General features: G+C 45.5%; 2 protein-coding genes across 4 annotated transcripts in view; one reads left to right on the top strand and one right to left on the bottom strand.

Annotated features, from left to right (window-relative positions):
* Positions 1-15,872, top strand: part of POMT1 (protein O-mannosyltransferase 1) — a 54,737-nt gene extending 38,865 nt beyond the window's left edge. For all 3 annotated transcript variants that reach the window (XM_030207796.1, XM_030207795.1, XM_030207794.1), the window contains 6 exons: positions 238-358; positions 4,073-4,170; positions 6,233-6,346; positions 6,604-6,730; positions 14,581-14,758; positions 14,864-15,872. In XM_030207796.1, coding sequence (XP_030063656.1) covers positions 238-358; positions 4,073-4,170; positions 6,233-6,346; positions 6,604-6,730; positions 14,581-14,758; positions 14,864-15,038 — 813 coding nt within the window. In that variant the 3' untranslated portion in view covers positions 15,039-15,872. The remainder of the gene's footprint in view (positions 1-237; positions 359-4,072; positions 4,171-6,232; positions 6,347-6,603; positions 6,731-14,580; positions 14,759-14,863) is intronic.
* The window catches only part of UCK1 (uridine-cytidine kinase 1), a 30,333-nt gene continuing 19,859 nt past the window's right edge, over positions 15,833-26,306 (bottom strand). Inside the window, exons 4-7 of the mRNA XM_030207797.1 lie at positions 23,545-23,687; positions 23,369-23,463; positions 16,643-16,691; positions 15,833-16,549 (exon numbers count right to left, since the gene is read on the bottom strand). Of these exons, the coding sequence (XP_030063657.1) occupies positions 16,356-16,549; positions 16,643-16,691; positions 23,369-23,463; positions 23,545-23,687 (481 nt within the window). The 3' untranslated portion in view covers positions 15,833-16,355. The remainder of the gene's footprint in view (positions 16,550-16,642; positions 16,692-23,368; positions 23,464-23,544; positions 23,688-26,306) is intronic.

Raw genomic sequence — 26,306 nt, 5'->3', positions numbered from 1 at the left:
AAATCCCACTGCAGTTCCCTGTGATCTTGGGCAAGTCACATAACCCTGCATTTCCTCAAGGAGAAACTCAGATTGTAAGCCTTCCAGGCAGCATATAAGCAATTTAAGATTCCCAGGCATTTCATGCGTCTGACCACTGTTCTGTATTCTTTTTATTGGTCCTGAATTCACCAAGAGAAAATAGAGGGTTTTGCAAAATCCACACAAGTGTTTGGGACTGTTTGATTTTTATTTTAGGTCAGTGGAGCTTCTTTACCAGACTGGGGCTACCGACAGATGGAAATTGTTGGGGACAAGCAATCCACAAGCTCCCACCCAAGTTTGATCTGGACTGTGGAGGAGCACCGGTATGGGAAAAGTAAGGCTCTGTATGGGAGGGATGGTTCTCAATATCTGCACAGTCACACCTCCCCGACTATCTCACTTGGACGAGAGTACTACTTCTCATCTGTGTATCTCATCCCCCTGGCTTCAATGTAATATCTGAATGTACAGGGCCAGTGGGTCCTGCCAGATTACAGGCTCCCCCTCCCCACCACTGCAGTCCACAAGATTGAAGCTATAATCAACAAGATGACCTGGTTGAGAAGTCCAGGAGAAAACAGATGGTGGTAAATTGAAGACTAAGAGAGACCAGTATGGCGTACAATGAATAATTTATATATTTGAATCTGATGAGTCCATGTTTTGGAGAATTCCTGTTATCAGGGATATAGGGCTGTAGGCGCTCTGATAGAGACACCTATAGGAATGTAATGGGTGTCTATCGCTAGCGCACGTTAAAAAAGTTAGCACACCTACAGCGTGGCTTAGTAAACAAGGTCCATGTTCTCTAAAAACATTAAAACATAATATGGTGAGGAGTAGGATCGATAATTAGATATGGAGCTCTGTATTTACTTGGAGCGGTAAGCTGATCACTTTACATCACAGTAGAATAGTAGTTGATTCACAATTGTACACTTGCCAAATCTAAAGGTTCCGTTGTATCGTTGTAATGTTATGACTTTATTTAACAATTGCTGAAATATAAAGTTGCAAGGAGGGGAGGGGGTTGGGAGAAGAGAAAATGGAATAAGTGATTGATGCAGATACATATGTTGTTGCAATGCTGATTTGAATACTGAACCTTGCTGTACGAAGTCTCCAAGTTGCATTGTATTGTGCATTTCGTCAATAAAAAAGTTTAAACATAATATGGGCCAGGAATCTTCCCCAAGTGTCCAAAATGTGGCAGTGAATAAAGTACATGGGGATGTGATGGAATTCAGAAGTACTGGAATGAGAGAGCGATCCAATTGGAAAAACCTCTAGGGCAGACAAGTGCCCAAAAATCTAGTTATGTTTTTTAGATATTATAGATGATTTAGAATTGACATTCATAGCACAGGAATTATTTGTTCGGAAGTCCTGTTTTATTGCCAAAAAATGTATATTAGTGAATTATATAAAGTCTGAGCCACTTAACTCCTATTATTTGGAGAAATCCAAATGCATACTTTGAGGATGGAGCATTTGACAGCTATGAGGTCAGGGGGAAAAAAGTGAGAGAAATGATTTTTGGTGTATTGAAAGCTATTCTTGAACTCTCCGACCGTGAGAATGCACAATATAATCCTTAATGGACTGCAGGTTTAATTATGAAAAAAGGAGAGGAGGGAAGAGGTGGGGATGGGAGTTTAGAATAGTTTAAATTTGAAAGAAAATTTGGTCTGTATGATGAGCAATGAATGAGGTGATATATGCTTTTATATTGAAAGTATGCACTTTCATTATGTAGCTTCCCACTATTCCAGAACCTTGTGGGATAGTTGTGTCCATCAACCAGCAGGTGGAGATAAGAGTACTGAAAACTGAGTTGAGAATATCTCTCGGCATTCAGTCCAGTTCCTCAGTATTTTCTGTCTCCTGCATGTGGCTCTCCAGGCAGGTCTTCAAAAAATCAGGTTGTGGCTTTGGCCTGTTTCAGGGGCCAACTACAGAAGATGTCTCTTGCAGTTCACCCAGATATTATTCGATTCTTGTAGGGAGCTATTTCCAGAGTGGAACCTTATTTTAGTCCTTTGGGCTCTTTAGAAGCCTCCTTTGAGCCACTCCAGAAGGCTTCCTTAAAAGATCTTATGCTAAAGACAGCATTCTTGGTGGATATTGTATCTGCACGTATATTTTTTTTCTCTGTCATTCATGTTTTTCGCCAGTATAACTTTTCTTTTTTTAATATTTTAATATTTATAAGTCTGCATTAGGGTTAGGGTTTATTTACTGCCTTTTTGAAGGAATTCACTCAAAGCGTTATACAGCAAGAATAATCAAAGATAGGCAACAATCACAGCAGTAAAAATATTCAAATTATAAAGTATGGCATATAGCCTGCCTGTCTGACATTGCTGCCTGGATGTCTCAATGCCATCTGAAACTAAACATGACCAAGACTGAGCTTCTTATTTTTACCCCTAAACCAACTTCTCCTCCTCCCCCATTCTCTATTTCTGTGGATAACACTCTCATCCTTCCTGTCTCATCAGCTCGTAACCTTGGGGTCATCTTCGGCTCCTCCCTCTCCTTCTCTGCACATATTCAGCAGACTGCTAAAACCTGTCGTTTCTTTCTCTATAATATCACCAAAATTCGCCCTTTCCTTTCTGAGCACACTACCAGAACCCTCATCCACACTCTTATCACCTCTCGCTTAGACTATTGCAACTTGCTTCTCACAGGTCTCCCACTTAGCCATCTCTCTCCTCTTCAATCTGTTCAAAAATCTGATGCACGACTAATATTCCGCCAGTGTTCCTACATTCCTCCTGGGAAACTCCATTCACTGGGTAAATCTCTCTTATCTGCACCCTTCTCCTCCACCGCTGACTCCGGACTCCATTCCTTTTGTCTTGCTGCACCGTATGCCAGGAGTGGACTTCCTGAGCCAGTGCATCGGACTCCACCTCTGGCCGTCTTCGGATCTAGGCTAAAAGCCCACCTTTTTGATGCAGCTTTTAACTCCTAACCCTTATTCACTTGTTCAGAACCCTTATTTTATCATCCTTACTTTAATATTCCCTTATCTCTTGTTTGTCCTGTTTGTCCTAATTAGCTTGTAAGCAGTCGAGCAGGGACTGTCTCTTCATGTTCAAGTGTACAGCGCTGCGTACGTCTAGTAGCGCTATAGAAATAAGTAGTAGTAGCATCGTATGCTACATTACAATGTCAACATAATACGCAATAAAAACATTTTAATAGACAGCATAGGGTGTAATTACGTTTTTAATCTGTTTTTAGAAACTTTACCTTCGATGCAGGCATCTGCTGAAACTTGGCTGCTTCAGGTTCATCCAATAAATTATTTTACACCATACTGGTCTTCATTTTTCCATCATCTGTTGTTCCTGGACTTCTTGCACCAGATCATCTTGTTGATCACCTCCTTGGTTTTTTCTGCCTCTGTTTTGGATCTCAAGATTGACGCTGATAGAGGAGGGACACACAGGTTAGAAGCACTGCTTTCATCCTGCTAGAGAGAGGGAGTGTAAAGCTACCAAATTTCAGGGTGTGGGGGCAGCAGTGAGTGAGTGAGTTCACGTTGTGTGTCAGAGTGGACTGTCTCTGTCAAGTATGCCTTCAAACCTGTTCTTGAAGTTTTTATTGCCACAAAATTATTTTGGGGTCCAATACTAAAGTTTAATTGCTAGCAGGTATGTCCCAGGAGCTAGGATAATCCAGGAGTTTCCGGCATTGTGGTGCAGAAGGGGTTTTCCATGCTGTGCGTCATAGCATGCTGGTCAAGAATCATTTGTCCTCTGGCCCCCAGCTGTGCCTTCCATGCTATTGTACAGTGTGCATAAATTGTAGGTATTCTGACAAAATGAATATTCCTTTTCTGCATACTGCTCTTTATGTGATAATTGTCCTAATGGAATGGGACGGTAATTTTTAGTTCCCTTTCTGATCTATATCATGCCTGTTGTATATTACTCCTGCTTTTTGACACTGTGTTGGATCAGTTGTGTACAAGACCAGGGGTCCAGGAAGAATTCTGTTATTTGGCTCCATGTCTGTTCCATTTTTATTCTCCCAGGTCAAGAGCAGAAGGAGAGGGAGCTGGAGCTGCAGTCACCCACACAGGTAGACATAAGCCGGAACCTCAGCTTCCTGGCCAGATTCCTGGAACTGCAGGTGAGGACTGTTAGCACTGGACCAGCCCTAAGATTTATTCAGCAGTCATACTGAGGTGACAGAAAGGGGTCAAAGCTATAACAGTTCTTTGTCCAGTGAGCCTTTGTATGTGGATTTCAGAATAAGTGGACTTATAATATTAGGTTAATCCAGGTGCCAGAACATTCTTCCAGCAATGTTCTAACAGCTGGAGAAGGGGATTTGAAGCTATTTCCCTTTTTCATTGTATCTATTAAGTTAGGAGAACCCCCCCCCCCCCCCCCCCCCCCCAAATTACAGGTCTAAACAAATGCATATTATCATCCTTTATGGTTGAATCTCTTTCTTTCTGACCTCTGGGGTAGACTTTTTAGGACTTGAAGCTCTGTATCTTAAAAGCATCTCCGTGTGGAAATAGTATTTACACGCATACCAAGTGATTATAGAAAGCTGCTGTTTATATGTGGAGATCACACCATGCAGAGATTTCAACCCCCTTGGTGGGGGCAAGAATTTATAAATGAAATATACACGTGTACCCCATTTCACAAAGAGAAAATACCTGTCGGATTTTACAGCAGCTTGGAGCCATGCACAGATTCTTTAGAAGTGCTCATTTTGACCAGGGCTTTTCACAAGGGTTTAAAATAATATTTCTCCTTAATCCCCATCATTTATTTCTGCCTGTAAAATGAAACATTGTGAAATTGAGCAGCCCCATGTGGAAATATGTGGAAGCTGCCAGGTTTATGCTGCTAAATTTATTACAAATGTTTCATATACTGCCATTGGTACTGAAAATACAGCATAGTGGTTTACAATTTTAAAAAATGAGCATGAGGTAAAAAAAAGAGGGCGGAGGGAGGAGATGGGACAGGAAAGGGAGAGAGGCTGGGGAAAAAAGAAAAAGGCAAGGTCACAAGACACCCCTAAAGGCGAAATGCACCAAATGAGAGAAGAATCATTGGAAGGCTGCTGAAAAGCAGGATCTTCACTTCCATTTTGAAAGCAGGTAAAGAGGGCCCTAAGTGAAAGGAAAAAAGTGTTTTTCCTTCTAATCCCTCTGCAGTATCATGCATGAAGCGAAGAAACAGATCTAGTGAATGATGCACTCCACCCAGCTTTGAGAGTGACTTCTGTTTACCCCCTAATCACAGCCCTTCACCACCATCTTGGAGCCAGCTCCCAGGTTACTCGATTTATTTGCATGCTATCTGTGCTCGAAAGTATTACATTTGCTTAAATTTTAAGAAAACCACAACCAGCACCTGTCCCTAATCTAATTCTTGTATCCCCAAATCAAAGGAGTGGATCAGATTTGTTTTGATATGTTTTTGGTAAAGCCATGCTTCATCACACTCTGCCAGCCTTTGCTTAACATTCTGATAGTAGATGTCAGACCAAGCAGTCTACAGCTCCCAGAAGTCTCCTTTACGTTAATGTAAAACTTTTTCTACACTGTGTTCCTGTATACAAATTCAACATGGTTTATAGCAACACTCCATACAAACACAAGCAAACAAAGTTCCATCCAATCACAGTCCAGACACACACATTTACGAAGAGGGACCAAATCTGTCCACTCTGTCATTTTCCACGCTTCTCCAAAAATCAGCTGAACAGATTTGTCAATGAACTCTTTAAAGGCTGAAAAGTAATTTCTGCCTGATTTGTTTTCTGTTTCAATTTATTTGATGTACTGGTCTTCCCCTGGAGTGTCCCTTGCGTTACAGTAAGTCATATCCCAACCCCAACCTCCTCCCCCCCCCCCCCCCCCCAAAAAAAAAAAAAAATTATATATCAAATTTTGATATATTCTCATTGTTTGCCTGCCTGCCTTCCGGGAATCTCACAACAAACAAAACTCTCTACCACGAATGGATTGTGGTGCAGCGATAGGGAAATGACAGGTCGAAGCAGTGTGTTACCAGTCTGCTGCAGGATCAGCTTTTACAGTCAGCTAATAGTTTAATTGATGTCAAATGTAATTACCCAAGAGCTTTCTTATTAAATGGTTCTTAAAGTGTTAAGGACAGCCATTCATCAGGCACATCCCGACATTCTCCCTGATCTTGTGTTCCAGTGGAAGATGCTTACCCTGAAGAGTGAGCACACTGAGCACAAATACAGCTCTTCACCAGTGGATTGGATCACCATGGATAGCAGCATTGCATACTGGCTACAACCCAGCAGTGGGGTAAGCATGGCATGTCCCTTCTGAGCAGAGGGTGCTGCTGGCTGACAGGCCTTTTGCTGTTGATTATTGCAGTGGTTTATGGGTGTTCAGGGAGCAAGCACTCCTTCCCCCTCTTGCTTTTGAGTTCCCCTCTTTATCTTGGAGTGAGCATAGTGCACTCGCATATTGAGGGAGGTCTGATGGTCAGAGGAGTTTATATCTTGGGCCAGTTGTTTGGCAGATTCAGCAGTTTTGTCCCATGCCCCTTGATTTTCCAGGCTCAGATTCAGCTTCTGGGGAATGTTGTGATCTGGTATGCAGCCAGCACTGGCATGCTGCTGTATGTTGTTCTCTTCCTGTGGTATCTGCTGAGGCGACGGAGGATGATTTATGACATCCCTGAAGGTGAGACCATTACTTGTTCTACTTTGACAGTTTATTTGACTTAAGGATGGCTTTTGGTTTTGTTTTATTATCTAAAAGTTGCCACGTACCAGATAGCCAAAGGGTTTCAGTACTTTCTGTGTTAGAAAGGTTTGGGATTGTCAGATTTTTATTTTAGCTGTAGGGATGATGATACGAGATAGAGGGGTATAAAATCCTGGGTAGGGTGGAACGGATGAATAGGGTAAACAATCATTCCATTTTGTATCAAAATGATAAAGGGGATGGAACAGCTTTCCTATGAAAAAAGCGTACTGTTAAGAGCTCTTTCGCCTGGAGATGTTGATAGAGGTCTGCAAAATCACGAGTTGGATAAATGGGGAACTGTACTAAATATATTAATTTCTCATCCATCTTTAGACTTCTGCGCAAGTTTGCAAAAATACATTTGTTTTGAATAGTACTAAGATTAGGACACTCTGGCTTCGGTTTATCTCTAAGAAACAGATTTCCTCCTGCTGCTTATTTGTGACCCAGATTGGCCACTGTTAAAGACAGGATACTGAGCTCATTGACCTTTGGTGTGACCCAATATTGCATATCTGTGTTCTTATATGTGTGGGTAAGTGGGTTGAATGACTGATAATGTCAGAATTTTGTTTATAAGCATAGGCTGCCGTGTGGTAGTTGATATGTTGGACTTTAAAAAAAAATATGCTGATGTGCCTTTTCTAAAACAAGATCCCAGATCCATCCCCAGTAGCACACAGTTGCAGATAGCTAAATTTATTCTTGCTCTAAAGTCTGTGTACATGCACGCGTATAAAATCATCCAAAGGCCCTCCCCAGGCCTACTTTTAGAAGCCCTGGTGGTTTAGTGGCCTGTTGAGGGCAGGATCACTCCTGCCCACGCCAGCTCCCCAGTCAAAATGGCTGCTGCAATTTGCTGTGGTAATCTCACAAGACTACCATGGGAGGTTGCAGCAGCCATTTTGAGATTGGAGCCATCATGCGCAGGAGCATCCCCAGTTGGCTCCTGCATTTAAGCGGTCACAGGACCACTTGGCCTTCTAGAGGTAGACCTTCAGGTGGTGGGAGGGCAGTGTTTGTGGTGGTGAGGATGGCCTGGGGGACCTGCTGTCTGCTTGGGAGGGTGGGGTGGTAGCTACGTATATAGGAATATCTTGATGGCCTCACCCCCCCCCCCCAATCAACCAGGCTCTGTCAGATACCCAGAACCATTGTGACCCTGCCTGGCCACTGCTGGAGGCAGGATGGTGCTCTTGAGTTCATTCTCTGGTATAATACTAAGGATTTTAATTGGATTCTGTATCTTTTTGCATGTCTGACTTTTCCATCATCTTTTCTGCCCCTGCCCCCAGGGAGCAAGCAACTTTATCACCTGATTCCGAAGTGAACCATAGGCATTAAGTGCTCACTAGCTTTCAATCCCTTGACTTTCTCAAACAGGTTTGCCCTTTATATCTGTAGGATAAGCAGTTGTAGGGGGACCATATAGGGAAGAAGTTCCTTTGAAACCATACCTGTCAAGTATAATGCCCAGTCTGTGACAAGACTTGATAGTTTTTTGGGGGTAATAATGTGACTTAGGAGCCATGTTATAAAGATATGACACAGGGTCACGTGATGCTGTGAGCGGCAGCAGACGTGCCTGAAGCGAGCTGCTCTGGGAACCCCTTCCCTTCACCAATTTACTTCACTCTAAAAATGGCGATTTAAGCAAATATCGATTCTCATACCGGATCGGAGTATAAGGACAAATTCTTGACTAGAACAGAACAACAAATGTCTGCTAAACCACCAAGATGGGGCCAGGATCGAACGCACCTGGGAGAAGACAAAATGGCGGCCTCTCCGCCTGCGCAGTGGAGTGGAGGAGTAGCCTAGTGGTTAATGCAGTGGATTTTGATCCTGGGGAACTGAGTTTGATTCCCACTGCAGCTCCTTGTGACTCTGGGTAAGTCACTTAACCCTCCATTGCCCCTGGTACAAAATAAGTACCTGAATATATGTAAACCGCTTTGAATGTAGTTGCAAAAACCTCAGAAAGGCGGTATGTCGTCCCATTTCCCTTTCCCTCAGATTTTATTCCTGAGCTTACAGAAGTGGTGGTGAGGACACTAGACTTCAGATTTGTACAACTTTCAGAACAAATAGCAGGGATGGTCCAGGCTACATCGGAGCTGACCCGCAGGATGGGAGAACTCGAATGTCGAGTCTCCGACGTGGAAGATACGTTGCAGGCCCACACCGAAAGCATAGAGCATTTGGAGGCCTTGACTCGCACCCAACAGTTGAAGATTGAAGACCTGGAAAATAGAGCAAGGTGGGAGAACCTGCGGTTTGTAGGATTTCCAGAGTCAATTCAATAGTCTACATTATTATCATGGTTGGAAACCTGGCTGCTAGAGAAATTCCCATCTGCAGGGGAACAGGGAGCAATCCACTTGGATAGAGTGCACCGCGTGGGACCGTTTCACACGGCTGAGGACAGACCAAGAGTGGTGATAGCAAAATTCCATCGTTACTCCCAAAAAGCCCAGTGGAGGAGTGGCCTAGTGGTTAGGGTGGTGGATTTTGGTCCTGGGGAACTGAGGAACTGAGTTCGATTCCCGGCACAGGCAGCTCCTTGTGACTCTGGGCAAGTCACTTAACCCTCCATTGCCCCATGTAAGCCGCATTGCGCCTGCCATGAGTGGGAAAGCGCGGGGTACAAATGTAAAAAAAAAAATATATATATATATATATATAAAAGCAAATTGGAGGGGATACAATTTGAGGGCCACCCAGTCCGGATATTTCAAGACTATTCGGAAGCTTTCTCAGTGAAAACAAGATCCTTTTCTACAGTTTGCTCTCAGTTGGTGGCTAAACACATGTGGTTTGCCCTACAATATCCAGCCATACTAAGGATTCAACATAACAATCGTTGGCATTCTTTTAATACTCCCGAAGAGACCCGGTCTTGGGTAACATCTTTGGAGGGGCCAGGAGAACCGGTGTGAACACTGCTGACCTATGAAGTACTCAAGGCTGCTACTATCTTATTTGGAAGACAGTTAAGCTCATGAATCTGGTTAATATATGATTTAAGAGTAGAATGTTTAACCTTTAAAGTGAAGGGAGGGAGTTCCCCCTCTAAGGCATTGGGAATGACCTGTGGTCCATTCCATTGTGGGTATCGCGACATTGTTTTTGTTCAAAGGGGTAGAGTTGGGGGTGGGAGGGGTGGGTTTTGGGAGGAATTGGTTGGTATGGAGTGAGAGTATGATTGTGCAAATTCAAGTCTGTAGCAAGTTGGAGAGCATGGTCTGGTGGTTCCTCGCTTTGACAGGTATAGACACATCCCTGGGGGGAGGCTGGACTCCTGTGGATTCTTCTAATTTGGTTGGGACAGCTTTGTGGTTTCCTTACCCAGAAAGATGATTGGCAATTCTAAATTTCGTATAATATCTTGCAATGTCTCTGGAATTACATCTCCTGTAAAGCGTTACAAGATATTATCTCAACTTAAACACCATGGTGCGGACATTGCCTGTCTTCAGGAAACCAAATTGTCAGACATTGAGCATACGAAGCAGCGCCAACAGTGGGTTGGGGAATGTTATTTTTATTCCTCTGGGAATCAAAGGAGTGGAGTGGCCATTTTATTGAAGAAGGGCTTACCGTGTCAATCAAGGCTAGTGTAGAAGGATTCAGAGGGACGAGTAGTGTTGGTTCAACTTAATTATCAAGGGCAAAAGTTTTATTTGTGTGTGGCCTATGGCCCTAATACTGATTGCCCTAGGTTTTTTCAGTCGCTCATAGCATTGGTACTTCAGTACGCAGATGCCCTTTGGGTGTGGGCGGGTGATTTTAATCAGGTGTTAGACCCTACCCTGGATAGATCATCCCCCCCCCCCCCCGGGTTTGCCCGGAGGGGGGAGGGGGCTCCTGGCACTGTGCAAAACCCTACAATTGGTGGACCCTTGGCATCTACTACACCCCACTACATGAGATTACACTCACCAATCAAAAGCCCACCTATCTTGGTCGCGTATAGACTACATTCTTCTTTCTCAGGCATGGTTCTTCAGAATTAGCAGAGCTTTCATAGGGCCAATGGAGATATCCGATCATTCTCTGATTTGGGTAGATTTGGAACTAGACCCCCGTGACCCAGCTTCTCGATTTTGGCGATTTCCTTCTTACCTATATCAGGATAAGATTTTCTTGGACCATATCAGAGAACGGTGGAAATTTTATGAAGATACAAATGCAGAGTATTGTGAGGCCCCTATAATATTTTGGGAAGCCTCCAAAGCAGTAATCCGGGGAGAAATAATAGCTTTTATGTGTGCCTGGGCCAAACGTCTGGCAGCGGGCGTACTGCACCTGGAAAAGGCCTATAGGGCAGCTAAGAAAAAGCCTATATCTCTAACCCTACACAGAGCAACAGAGAGAACATGTCGTCAGCATTGGTAGCTCTAAACTCTCTTATACATGAACAAACCAAAAAACGTTTGCTTGCCCGGCGTCTCCATTTCCAATGTTTCGGCAACAAATCAGGGAAGTTATTGGCTCCGGCCAGGATGTGGACACCTCGCCAATTTATCTCTTCTCTTACAATGCCTACAGGAGCATGCACAACTTGAACAGATGAGATAGTAACTGCATTCCATGCTTACTTTAAAACAATGTATTCTTTGAAATAGAGAGAACAGGGACCTTCGGCCTGGGATTACCTAGAAGATGCGGGTATGCCACGCTTAACTCAGCCAGTCCAAAAACAGTTATCTTTACCTATTAGAGTGCAAGAACTACAAAGAGTACTTAAATCCCTCCCACTGAAGTCGGCTCCTGTCCCAGATGGATTTTCAAATGAATACTACAAAATCTTATCTCACCAAATATGTGGCCCTTTAATCTCCTATTATGACTCCGTGGTTGAACGAGGTATTTTTTCTCCGAGTGAAAATGAGGCTCTTATTACTCTCATCCCCAAGCCGGGCAAACCACGTGACCATGTAGAATCTTACAGGCTGATCTCACTGTTAAATGTTGACTTAAAAATCTTGGCACGGGTGTTGGCAAACAGATTGGCTCAGCACATCCCCTCCCTGGTGGGGGACCACCAGGTGGGCTTTAAGGGTCGCCATGCCACCCTGAACATTCAAAAAGTTCTTCTTTCCTTCGCCCATAGTCAATCTTCTAACAAACCTTTATTATTAGTCAGTTTAGATGCGGAAAAGGTGTTCGACAAAGTTCATTAGGATTACTTATTCCAAGTTATTAAATATGTCTGATTGGGGGGATGGTTTATTGAGGCGGTAGAAGCACTGTATCGAGGCACCACTGCCTGTCTATTGGTAAATGGGATTAAATCTCCTCCTTTTGAAGTTCAGATGGGCACTCGGCAGGGATGCCCCCTTTCACCACTATTATATTATACTTAGAGCCGTTATTGAGAACAATTTTGGCAGACCCAGATATTGTTGATGTAACACTGCCAGTGCAACCAGTAAAAGTCTTGGTCTTTGCTGACTACTCACTCTTATACAGCCGCATACATCTATTTCTCAGTTGTTAGCGGTGTTAGAAGAATTTGGGGTTTTTTTCCTGAATTTCCTTGAATTTACAAAAATCAATGGCTTTACCAATACAACCTGAGCTTAGAGAAGAATGGGAAGGGGTTTTTTTTTTCCCTTTCAATGGGCACAAGACGCAATTAAGTACTTGGGCGAGTTGATATCCCTGCTGACCTATCTCGACTTTATCCTGACAATTTGGGGCCTCTAAAGCGGCGACTGAAATTCTACAGGTGTGGCAGGCACTGCCAATAACTTGGCTAGGACGGATAGCACTATACAATATGATTCTTTTTCCGAAATGGATTTATATATTTCAGTTGTTACCTTTTCATAGGGATGAAAAGTGGCTGCGAAAGAAACTAAATTTTTTTCTATGGCAGGGGAAGCGAGCACGTATGGTGTTATTTAGGGCAATGCTTCCTCGCGTTAAAGGGGATCTGGGCCTCTTGGATCTCCATTTGTTTTCCATAGCCAGTTGTATACGCCACCTTTCTGATTGGTTTTGCTCCACTCAATTTTTTTCTTGTACACCCACAGAAACCTCTCTGTTTGGTTCTTTAAATTTTGCATATTGGCTACATGCTCCTGCAGACAAACTAACCTCATTAGGACCCTATAATTTTATTTTCCGACCGTTACGCCAGGCGTGGCGATGGTTATGTAAATTTCAACAATTTTAACAGAGAGGTTTCTCCCTTGCTTCACATACAGGGTAACTTGGCATTCCCAGCAGGTAGCTCCTCCCCCTCTTTTCGTAAGTGGGTCTCTCGTGGGATCCATTATTTATTTCATATATTGTCAGAGCGAGGAGCTGTCAAGTCTTTTGAAACATGTGAAGAATTTGACTTGGACCATAGAGATGTGTTTGCTTATTTTCAAATTCGTCATTATGTCAATTCCTTGCCTTCTACTTCACTGACCTTGGAACCCTGGGAAAGTCTTAATGTGATGCTGGGACTAGATGCTCAATCGAGAGTACCTCTGAAATATTTCCATGGCCAATTAGGAGACTCAACTAAATCATATGATTATAGAGACCCAACAGTGGAACTAGGAGTTGAGATTGAATCTGCAACCAGAGCAAGTGGTTGCTTGTTCATTCTCCACGTGAAACATGACGGAGAATGCCAATTGGTGGGAACTGCAATACAAATTTATATTTTGGCTGCACATTTCCCCACACAGAGCCTTTTGGGCCACCCTGCAAGATACTGATGATTGTCCAAAGTGAACTCGCAGAGAGGCAGATTTGGGTCACATGTACTGGAGCTGCTCTTTGGTGTATCCCTTCTGGGTTGAATTGAGTAAACATGTCTTCATATATTTGTAATATCATTTGGCAACCCACCGCTGGACAATTGTTTGATAATTTCAGGATTCAGGGATCAGCGCCATTGGGTCTTAAAGCTTTCCTAAAGAGAACTGTTTTGATGGCAAAGAGGGTGATTTTACAGCTATGGTTGAATCTGGAACCCCCAAATGTGTCACATTGGAGATTGTCAATGATACAGTTCTGCTCTTTAGAGAAAACGGGAGTTATAGACTTAGCCTCCAAGAGAGGCGATAAGTTTTGCAAGACATGGTCTCCCTTTTGGGACTCTCTCACTCCAGTTACACTAAGTAGGATCTTGAACAGTTGAGGGAGTGGGAATTCAGTTATTGATCATAATATGCACTGTATATACAATTTAGACTCTGGAACAAGTTTCTTTATTGTAACATAGTGATGACAGAAAAAGACCTGTACGGTCCATCCAGTCTGCCCAACAAGATAAACTCATATGTTGAACTCTAAATTACATTATGAGTACTAAGGACCTATTTGAATGAAAGATTCATTATAAATCCATATTAACATTAAATTGTATTTTGAATACTGTTGCCACAATCCGTGTATTTACTCTGGTACCAATAAACAAGAGTTCTAAAAAAAAAAAAAAAAGATATGACAAAAAATGCTTATTGGATCAATTACACATCGAACACTACCTTAGTTGAACAGTGTACAAACAACTTTAAATTCAGCAGGGTGTCATAAAGACCTCCTTTTAATTTAAAATGTGTTAAATTCTTTTCTTTTTTTTACTTAATATATGTATATGTATGCACTGTTTGTTGCTTATTTGTGCCTTATAAACTTCTATAGACTTGTGCCTTGCTATGCACAATGGCCACTCTTTTGGCTTTTAGGCTTCCTCAGGACATTTGCCCATCACACAGTTTTTAGCCTTGTGCAGCTTCCCTGTGCGCTTAATAATTGGGTTCTCTTTCTGGCTGTAGGTTGCTGGAGATCCTGGGCACTGGCTGGAGCTCTTGGCCTGGGGGGTTGGGCTGTTAACTACTTACCCTTTTTTCTGATGGAGAAGACTTTGTTTTTGTACCACTACCTGCCGGCACTCACGTTCCAGATCCTCCTCTTGCCCATTGTACTGCAGCATCTGCATGACTATGTGCTCAGGTGAGTAGTTCCAGCAGACACAAGCAACCTGATAGGGGTGAACGTAGGGACACACCTCATTGCAAGAGAGCACAAATTAACTGATTCCTTTTGTTTCTACTGTAGGACAGAGGCACTGAAACAGATTCTTAGTGCACTGGTAGTGGCGGGACTGTCTTCTGTCTTCCTAGTGTATCGCACCTTAAGCCCTCTGTCGTATGGCCAGCCTGCCCTCTCAGCAGCAGAGCTTCAGGAACTGCGTTGGAGAGACAGCTGGGATATCCTGGTGCGGAAGCAGTAGCATACTTCCTGTATTTGTGGATTGTCAGCACAGAAAAGGAATGAGGTTCAGTGGGTAACAGTGAGCCCCTCATATCCTGATGTATTGAGTTTGAGAGATAAAAGAGAATCAGTAATCCTCAAGGATCATGCAGGAAATCAAAAGAGCAGATCTCAGATCCAAAAGGTAAAATGGTTTATTTTCAACGGGGAAGGATCCTTCCCTGTTCCCATTTTACTCTTTGGATTTGGGATCTGGTCTTTTGCTTTCTTGAGTTTGAGAGAGCCTTTAATGTTTATTAAATGGAATGATGTCCTTAACCAGACAGCATTAACAGATTCAGGTCTCTAGGCGGAGGGAACCTAATTTAAGGTAAAATATTATAATTATAAACCATCACAGTTAAAAAAAATAATAATAATAAAATCGCTGTAGCATGTTATAAAGACTGTTCTCTGCCTATAGACAGGGAGTAGCTTTGACTAGATTGTATTAACACATACTGCTGTGTTTAGTAGACAGAGTAAGGTTTCAGTACTTGCAGTGTTCACTTTTCTGTAAGGATAGAGAGCAGCAGCTGTGTTTATAAACCAGAGAGAAAGAAATGTAAATATTCTTATGTAGTGAAGATCACATTCCAGACCTGTCGTGGTCCTGTGTTCTTAATCCCTCGTTGAGCCTAGGGCTGTCAATTCACTGCCACAATGCTGGAAAGATTGTCCATATTTTTCATTCAGTTTGTAGAAACACATTGGATCCAGTTTTCCTGCTTACATTTCAAAGAGTGGACTGTTACTAAATTAGCAATCAGCCTGCTTGTTCAAAATATTTAATAAACATATTTTTTTTCATTAAGTACTGTTAACTGTCTTATTAGTTAACCAGAAATAGGCATTCCATATAGGTGAGGGATTTTTAACTGTGAGCCAGCAGAAACCAGCTCGGAGTCAAATTAATATTATAGAAAGTACAAGCTAAATGGCATAGGGGAGGGGAGAATAGTGCATACAGGAAGTTGCAGTTACAACCCCATCTCTCAGGGCAGCATCCTTGCTAATGTACAGCAGAGCAAAGTCCTGGAGCCTGTTTCCCTAGGAGGCAGACTTGGACCCCTTTCTAAAGCCAGGGTTTTTCTCATGTCCATCTCTTTGAACAGTCGAGTAGATTTCAGTGTGCAGAGAGAGGGCTGCCTCACACAATTGCAAGTCTCAGGTTTGGTACTGTACTTTTACTTGATCTCTGCTTTCGTGAGTTCAGGTTGCTCAGGGCCTCCTGGGTGGGTGGCTAAAGGGTTTGTAAGCTGGTTGACTTTGCTCGGACCTTTCTTGGTGCTGTGCTTCAGTGAGGGCGACTGCTGGATTCCAGGTGAGAGCGTTTGCCAGGAGTCAGTACAGCACTAGGTCCTGCATCTCCCTGTTCAGGGAAGGTACGCTTGTAGGTGCGGCCAGGCCCATTCTGCACACCACGCTGCCATTTACAGATATCGCCACTTAAAATGTCCTGGATGTGCTGTACAATCAGATTAATAGCAACTATAAGGAAAAAAGAGCAGCGAGTGTTAGGTACAAGTTCCCCCCTCCCCAAACCACACCAGCAAGTGCACACAGCTTATTAACATTCCTTACCCATATTATCAACTCCTCGTGGAATAATGACATCTGCATACTTCTTAGTCTGGGAAAACAGCACAAGGGAAAAGGGTAGTTCTAGATTTATCAACAAAGCCATGGTACAAAACTGTCCCCTGTCCTTTAGAGAATGTGTTTTCCTAAAACTATGCATACATTTCTTCACTACTGTACATTGCAGCCTCAATGAAACTTTAACCAGAACCTAATGTAGATAAAATGGATGGTCTTATGGCTAACCCTCAATTTTGCCTGTTTGCTGCTCTCTGGAGATCTAGTGTGTCAAGGCATCAAAATTTACCAGGCAAGTGGACTAAACCATAATTTAGCCAGTGAGTGTAAGTGGCATAGAGTTAAACACTCAAGTGTTGCAAAAAATCTGTGAAATTCATTGGCTTTTAGCTTAGTCTGGTGGTTCCCAAACCTGGTGGTCTTGGAGGCACCCCAGGAAACCCACAATGAATATTCATGAGAGAGATCTGCATGCACTGCCTCCACTACATGCAAATCTCTCTCATTAATATTCATTGTGGGTATCTTGAAAAACCTGATTGACTGGGGTGCCTCTAGGACCAGGTTTGGGAACCACCAGGCTGAGCTAAAAGCCAATGAATTTCACAGGGTTTTTGCATGTGATTGAATGGGCTATCTCCACTGGCCACATAGACAACTGGGCCAACCACCTCATGTGAAAAATGGTCCATAAGACCACCCATTTACGTTAAAGTTAGCCAGGGTTAAACTCCATGCCACTTCCACTTACTGGCTAAATTATGGAAAGAAATATGAATTTCCTTGTCATCAAGCAGATACAGCCATTACAGATGGGTTGTGTCCATCAACCAGCAGAGGGAAATAGAGAGCACACTTTTTTCAGTGCCTCATACCAGCTTGCTCCACTGCCTCTCTTCAGTATTCTCTATCTCTAGCAGAGTGGCTGCAGCTTCTTCGAGCTCCATCTAAAATCTGCCTGGAGGTTGCTCCTATGCTTTTGCCAGTTGTTAACAGGGGTGTTGGAGGCAATAGCAGCTTCACTTTAAAGGCACATAGGTTCGCCCTTTCCCTGCCTTACCCATTCCTCCGTGGATGTGGACACATTGCTTAGCTTTCCCTGTCCTTCCCCAACAACAGTGGATGCAGGCACATAGGTTCGCCCTTTCCCTACCTTTCCCACTCACCTGAGCCTCCGGAGTTCTATTTACCTCTGCTTTCCTCACAGCGTTAAAAAAAAAAAAAAGGAACAGAGGTTTTTCCTTGCCTTTTTCTGTGGGACCAGAGCTGTGATACTCAGTCCGGTGAGGTAAGAGTGTTTTCTGACTCCTCCGGGGTGGGCCCGCGATCGGGGCGATTTGGCGCGAACCGCCATTTTGAATTTTACCGCCGTTTTCGGCGATGGCTGCGGAGACAGTAAAGCGCTGTTCCAAGTGTGGCAAGCGCAGATCAGCAACGGGGCTCTGCAAATCGTGCTGTACAGACGTTACAGCTGGCCCGAGCATGGCGAGCGACGATTCTTCGTGCTGTGAGCTGGCAGCGGACGCCATTTTGAATTTACCACATGGCGCGACCTCCGCTGAGACGGAGAGCCCTAAGCCCAGGGGGAGGCCTCGGAGTGAGGCTGATATGAGAGCTACTAGCCCCGGCAGAGATCTGGGTGCCCAGGGTGAGTTTTTCTCCCCTGATTTTGTCTTATTAATGCATAAAGCATACATGCTTAAAAGAGCTCTCCCACAAAGCCCTGCAGGGGCCTCTTCTAATGCCCCCGCCCCCCCAGTGGATTCTAGCCTGGGTATGCCCTCTGAGGCGTTATTCCCTGATAATTGGCAGAATATGAAGCGCAGAAGGGCTCTTTCCCCTTCAGAGAGTGCTGCACCTCCATCCCTCCCCCCCCCCCCCCCCCCGGTGGTTGGGCTGCGAGGATTCGGAGGACTCTGGCAGGCCTTCATGGTCTGAGGAGCCAGAGTCTGGTGCAGAAGTGACTCAGGATCTGGACGATCCCTCCGCAGTGAGGATTTTCCACCGTGATGAGCTGCCAGCGCCTATTTCTGATGCCCTGCAGGCTCTCTCTATTGAGGACCCTGCCAGTGGCACAGCCTCCTCTGTGAATCCTAGGATGGCTAGTACCAAAAAGCCTGCTCGAGCCTTTCCTTTGCATGACTCCATCCAAGAGCTTATTTCGGCTCAATGGGCTGACCCCAAGGGACCTTTGAAAGTTTCCAGGGCTATGGGGCAATTATACCCTCTGAGTGAGGAGCATATGGCTCGCTTTGCTATGCCTAAAGTGGATGCCCTAGTCACAGCTGTGACAAAGAGAACTACCCTCCCTGTTGAAGGAGGTGTTGCCCTGAAGGATATTCAAGACCGTAGACTGGAATCAGCACTTAAACGGTCATTTGAAATTGCAGGTCTCACTATTTGGGCATCTGCATGCATTTGTTATGCTGCTAGAGCCTGCCTGGCTTGGTTGCAACAGGCAGTGGAACAGCCCGGCGATGGAGCGGAACCCTTTTTAGATGTGGCTCCGCGGATGGAGTCGGCCTTGTCCTTTCTTGCTGACGCCCTTTATGATATTGTCAGAGCTTCGGCTAAACACTCGCCGTCTTCTTTGGCTACGGCATTGGGCGGCGGACATGGCCTATAAGCAAAGGTTGGTGAAGTTGCCCTTTCAAGGCCTTCTCCTGTTTGGTAAGGAGTTGGAGAAAATTGTGAAGGGCCTGGGTGAGGCTAAACCCCAGTGCTTGCCCGAAGTTAGGCCTCGGCCTTCCTCTAAGGGTGCGGCGGTCCACTCCTCTTACAGACCTCGCTTCCGTGAAGCTGGAAGGTACCGGCCGGGGCGTTCTGCTGGGTTCACTTCTGGTGCCCGTTTTCAGCAGAGGAACTCCTTTCGCTCGGACAAACGTTCCACAACCGCTGGCTCAAGGCCTGGAGTTCAGGGGCAACCCTCTCAATGATGGTGCGCCGGCCCTCTCCTCGAGTCCTGTCATCGGAGGACGTCTTTGCCGAGGAGTGGGCCAACATTTCCTCAGATCAGTGGGTCTTGGACCTGATCAGAGACGGTTTCAGAATAGAATTCGACGCCCCTGTAAGAGACGTGTTTGTGGACTCCCGATGCGGTTCTGCCGCCAAATGAGCGGCGGTAGAGGAGACTTTGCAAGGTCTGATTCAGATAGGGGCCGTGTCCCCGGTACCTCCCGCCAAACACGGCTGCGGCCGCTACTCCATCTACTTTGTGGTGCCGCGAAAAGGAGGGTCTTTTCGCCCTATTCTGGGCTTAAGAGAATTAAACCAGTCCCTGAGAGTGCGGCATTTTCACATGGAAACCCTGCGCTCCGTCATTGCAGCAGTACAGCCAGGAGTTTCTCACGTCTCTGGACCTGAAAGAAGCTTACTTGCACATACCAATTTGGCCCCCGCACCAGAAGTTTCTGAGGTTTGCGGTGATGGGAAAGCATTTCCAGTTCCGGGCCTTGCCTTTTGGCCTCGCCACAGCTCCCCGCACCTTTTCGAAGGTTATGGTGGTAGTAGCTGCCTTTCTAAGGCGAGAAGGTATTCGGGTTCACCCGTACCTGGACGACTGGCTCATTCGAGCAAACTCTGCTGCAGAGAGTCAGCATGTAACAGCCAGAGTGGTCTCAGTACTTCAATCTCTGGGCTGTCGTCAATTTGGCCAAAAGTCACCTGACCCCCTCGCAGTCTCTAGAATATTTGGGGGCCAGGTTCGACACAGCCTCGGGGTATGTGTACCTACCCGAGCAAAGGCGGTGCAAGCTTCAGAATCAGGTCCGTCTGCTCCTGAGGATGCCCCACCCGCGAGCTTGGGACATTGTCCAGCTGCTTGGATCGATGACGGCCACCATGGAAGTGGTGCCCTGGGCGAGAGCGCACCTGAGACCTCTACAGTATGCTCTACTCCAAAGATGGTCTCCAGTATCTCAGGATTATCAATGCAGACTCTCTTGGCTCCCTGCGGCCCGACTCAGTATGGAGTGGTGGCTCTCAGACAGCATGCTGCGGCAAGGAATGCCGCTGGCGCTCCCCGATTGGTGCCTAGTGGTGACAGATGCCAGCCTGAAAGGCTGGGGCGCACATTGCAAGGGGAAGCATGCCCAGGGTCTATGGACACCCGAGGAGTCGGAGTGGTCCATCAACCGCCTAGAGTTGAAAGCGGTGTTTCAGGCATTTCTGGCTTTTCAAGTGACCCTGGAAGGATTTGGCTGTCAGAGTGATGTCGGACAACACGACAGCAGTGGCCTACATAAATCGACAAGGCGGCACTCAGTGCAGAGCTCTAGCCGCGCAGGCCGAACAAATTTGCCACTGGGCCGAGCTGCATCTACAGTTTCTGTCAGCAGCTCACATTGCAGGTCAGAGCAACGTACAAGCCGAATATCTAAGCAGGCATCAGATTGATCCAGCGGAGTGGGAACTTGCAGATGAAGTATTCCTGCAGATATGTGCCAAGTGGGGCAAGCCCGTGATGGATCTAATGGCGACAAGCATCAGTGCCAAAGTCTCGTGCTTTTTCAGCAGACGGAGAGATCCTCACTCGACGGGGTTGGATGCCTTGGCTCAACCCTGGCCTCCGGGCCTACTGTATGTGCTCCCTCCGTGGCCCTTGATAGGGCGAGTGCTCCTGCGGATTCGGCTGCATCCAGGAGAAGTGGTTCTTGTTGCCTCGGTTTGGCCTTGGTATGCGGACCTCCGACAGATGCTCGTAGAGGATCCCCTTCAGTTACCTCTGGTTCCCAACCTGTTGTCACAGGGTCCGGTGACCATGGAGAACGCCGGCCGATTTGGTCTTATGGCCTGGCGATTGAGAGGGCACAATTGAGAGACAAAGGCTATTCCAATAAAGTAATTACCACTCTCCTGCAAGCCCGCAAGCGTTCCACTTCCGTGGCTTATGCCAGGATTTGGCGCCAGTTTGAAGTCTGGTGTGCTTCCAAAGAGATCACACCCCTGCAGGCTCCTGTCTCGCTGATTCTGGACTTTTTGCAGGATGGTGTACAAAAAGGCTTGGCCTATAATTCCCTGCGGGTGCAAGTGGCAGCATTGGCCTCCCTGCGTGGCAAGGTTGAAGGCGTGTCTTTAGCTGCTCATCCAGATGTGGCACGGTTTCTTAGAGGGGTGCTTCGGCTCCGTCCTCCCGTGCGTGCACCTTGTCCAGCTTGGAACCTGGGGCTAGTGCTGAAAGCCCTTCAGGGTGCTCCCTTTGAACCGCTTCGGCGTGCTTCAGACAGATTTGACACTGAAGGCCATCTTTTTAGTGGCCATTACTTCGGCGAGACGGGTGTCAGAGCTCCAGGCGCTGTCCTGTAGAGACCCTTTTCTGCAATTTTCAGAGTCCGGGGTCACGGTTCGGACCGTGCCTTCCTTCTTGCCTAAGATGGTTTCAGCGTTTCACCTAAACCAACCTATTTTATTGCCCTCCTTTGTCAAGGAGGAGTTTCCAGAATCTTTTGGGCAATTGCACCTGTTGGACATACGCAGGACTCTGCTGCAGTATCTGCGAGTTACTAACTCTTTCAGGACCTCTGATCATCTGTTTGTTTTGCTATCAGGTCCTCGCAGAGGGTCTCCAGCGTCTAAAGCCACTATTGCCCGCTGGCTCAAAGAATCTATCTTTTCAGCTTATTTGCTTGCCGGCCGGCCGGCCTCCGCCTGATGCCTTTAAGGCGCATTCCACTAGAGGAATTTCCTCTTCTTGGGCTGAAACTGGAGCACACTCTCTTCAACAGATTTGTAGTGCAGCAACATGGGCTTCTAAGCTCTTTTGCCCAACATTACAGGCTGGACGCACAAGTGCTGGTGCGTGGTGTGGCTTGTTCCCACCCTATCTAGGGATTGCTTTGATACATCCCATCTGTAATGGCTGCATCTGCTTGATGACAAGGAAGGGAAAATTAGGTTCTTACCGTGATAATTTTCTTTCCTTTAGTCATAGAGATGCAGCCATGAACCCTCCCTGTCTGATTGCTATCTGCTGTAAATCTATTTCAGGTTCTATTCATGTTTCCTGGAGATTCCGTCCTTGGGAGAAAGTTGGAAAACAGTCTTCAGGATTTTTGTTCAATTAAAGGAGGATGACTTAATTCCCTCCAGTTTCATGTTTTGGAGGATGAGTTTATTCCCTCCAGTTATGTCTCAGTGGAGGATGAGTTTATGCCCTCCGGGAGGATGTTTCATTCCCTCCATTCTGAGTTAATGCCCTTTGTTGCAGGGCCATCGTTCACTGTGAGGAAAGCTCATGTTATTCCCATTGCGGTTTGCCATACTGCTTTGGAAGCTTCAAATACTGAAGAGAGGCAGTGGAGCAAGCTGGTATGAGGCACTGAAAAAAATGTGCTCTCTATCTCCCTCTGCTGGTTGATGGACACAACCCATCTGTAATGGCTGCATCTGCTATGACTAAAGGAAAGAAAATTATCACGGTAAGAACCTAATTTTCCCTTATTAAATCCCTTTGCTTGGTTTTCCCTTATTAATAGAACATCTGCCTAGTGAAACAGCAAAGAGATATAGATATTGTACAGGCTGAGGACTAAAATTGACCCAGAAGGTTTGGTCTACAGATTAAAACTGTTACAAGTCTCCTGTTTCCACTGTAGTGAATCTTATGGGATCTCCCTAAAAAAAATAAAGGTGAAAGTATTTTTCCTCGTTGAAGCCTGCTGTCATTATCCCCCCCACCCTTTGACATCATTTAATAAGGACAAACAGAAGTACCGGTAAACAGAACTCCTCGAAAGCAGGCTTCACAAAGGTAGTATACTGAGTAAGAATTTGTTCCAGATCCCGACCACGTCTCATGTCTCGGAGAACTGAAAAAGAGGTGGAGAGATGGTGGCTAACTTGAACACCACAGCACCTAGACACACAACAGCAAGGAGACAGTGAATTACCTCGCCTGGAAAGCCTGACATCAGAATCTGTGTCCACAAAGAGCTTCAAATGGAACATGTCTCGAATCTCCTGGTTATAGAAGACAAGGATCCCCTCAAAGAGTAGTACATCTGCAGGGTACACCATTGTGGTTTTTGCCAACCTGGGACCGAAGAGGAAAGGAGATCATGCATATTTCTGCTGTTTATTGACTGAAATATGTTTTAAGACTCGGTGGACTTTTTTTTTTGTTTTGGCATGGCTCACATTCTACTGCCACAAAGGCAAGGACTGCTTCTTTATGTAGCTAAAGGCTTGTACATCCTGGCATAGCTTTTGCTATTACTACTACTTAACATTTCTAGAGTGCTACTAGGGTTACGCAGCGCTGTACAAATTAACGAATAAGGACAGTCCCTGCTCAGAAGAGCTTACAATCTAAAGGACGAAATGTCAAGTTGGGGTAGATGAGATTTCCTGAGAAGAGATGTAGTGATTAGGTGCCGAAGGCGACATTGAAGAGGTGGGCTTTGAGCAATGATTTGAAGATGGGTAGGGAGGGGGCCCGGCGTATGGGCTCAGGGAGTTTGTTCCAAGCATGGAGTGAGGCGAGGCAGAAAGGGCGAAGCCTAGAGTTGGCGGTGGTGGAGAAGGGTACTGAAAGGAGGGATTTGTCTTGAGAGCGGAGGTTACGGGTAGGGACTTAAGGGGAGATGAGGGTAGAGAGGTAAGGAGGGGCTGCAGATCGAGTGCATTTGTAGGTGAGTAGGAGAAGCTTGAACTGTATTCGGTATCTGATCGGAAGCCAGTGAAGTGACTTGAGGGAGAGGGGTGACATGAGTATATCGGTTAAGGCGGAAGATAAGACGTGCGGCAGAGTTCTGAATGGACTGAAGGGGGGATAGATGGCTAAGTGGGAGGCTGGTGAGGAGTAGGTTGCAGTAGTCAAGGCGAGAGGTAATGAGAGAGTGGATGAGAGTTCGGGTGGTGTGCTCAGAGAGGAAGGGGCGAATTTTGCTAATGTTATAGAGGAAGAAGCGACAGGTCTTGGCTATCTGTTGGATATGTGCAGAGAAGGAGAGGGAGGAGTCGAAGATGACACCGAGGTTGCGGGCAGATGAGACGGGGACGATGAGGGTGTTTATCAACTGAGATAGAGAGTGAAGGGAGAGAAGTGGGTTTGGGTGGGAAAACAATAAGTTCAGTCTTGGCCATGTTCAGTTTCAGGTGGCGGTTGGACATCCAGGCAGCAATGTCGGATAAGCAGGCCGATACCTTGGCCTGGGTTTCCGCAGTGATTTCTGGTGTGGAGAGATAAAGCTGGGTGTCGTCAGCATAAAGATGATAGTGGAAACCATGAGAAGAGATCAGGGAGCCTAAGGAAGAGGTGTAGATTGATAAAAGAAGGGGCCCAAGGACAGATCCCTGAGGGACTCCAACAGAGAGCGGGATAGGAGAGGAGGACGAACCATGAGAGTGTACTCTGAAGGTACGATGGGAGAGATAAGAGGAGAACCAGGAGAGGACAGAGCCCTGGAACCCAAAGGAGGACAGTGTGTCAAGAAGTAGGTTGTGATTGACAGTGTCAAAAGCGGCGGATAGGTCGAGGAGGATGAGGATGGAGTAGTGACCTTTGGATTTGGCGAGGAACAGGTCATTGCAGACCTTAGTGCCGTTTCTGTCGAGTGTAGGGGGCGAAAGCCGGATTGAAGCGGATCGAGGATGGCATGAGTGGAGAGAAAATCAATGCAGCGGCTGTGAATCGCGCGTTCAAGTATCTTGGAGAGGAAGGGTAGGAGGGAAATGGGGCGGTAGTTGGAGGGACAGGTAGGGTCAAGTGATGGTTTTTTGAGGAGTGGTGTGACCATAGCATGCTTGAAGGTGTCCGGGACAGTTGCAGTGGAGAGAGAGAGGTTGAGGGTATGACAGATGGTGGGGGTGATAGTAGGAGTGATGGTGATAAGTAAGTTGGTGGGGATGGGGTCTGAGGAACAGGTGGTGGATTTCGAGATGGAGAGGAGATGGGCGGTTTCCTCTTCGGTGATAGCAGGAAAAGAGGAGAAGGAGGCCTGGGTAGGTTGGTTGACAGAGTGGGTTATAGGATGAAGAGGAGGTGACTAGGGTCTTGGATCCAAACGAGCTAGTAAGTACCTAAATTTTATTTAAAAATATGACCTTGCTTATGTTTGTCTGTACATGTGTCACTCTATTGTTCAAATCCCCTATATACCCTGATAATGGTATCTCATCCAAACAGCTTAAATTCTTCCATTAGTGTTAAATGAAACATCAACATCTCCAGCAGGGTTTATATCCTTGGACATTCATCCTAGCATTATATGACCCAGAAAGATACTACCACATGCAATAATGTACCTTCAGAAGTTGACAATTAACATCCCCTCATTACCTGTTTGGATGAGATACCATTATCAGGGTATATAGGGGATTTGAACAATAGAGTGACACATGTACAGACAAACATAAGCAAGGTCATATTTTTAAATAAAATTTAGGTATTTACTAGCTCATTTGGATCCAAGACCCTAGTCAGCTCATTTTGTATTTACTATGGAAAATTACTTTTACTATAATATTTCTTTTTCAAAGGTGGATGTCAGATTGGGGAACCAACTGATCCTTGGATATAGGCTACTTTGTAGTATTATAATGAGGTGGGGCAGCACATAGGGTTGTTCACACACCAGTATTTTCTTGTGTGGTGTTGATTGTGGGAAAACCTGTGTATTGAATATATAAGTTGTAATATGGGCATGCTAGC

The sequence above is a fragment of the Microcaecilia unicolor genome, chromosome 6, assembly GCF_901765095.1.
Source record: "Microcaecilia unicolor chromosome 6, aMicUni1.1, whole genome shotgun sequence".
Lineage (NCBI taxonomy): Eukaryota > Metazoa > Chordata > Amphibia > Gymnophiona > Siphonopidae > Microcaecilia > Microcaecilia unicolor.
Note: the sequence above shows the minus strand (reverse complement) of the source record. Positions and strands in the feature narration are given on the sequence as shown.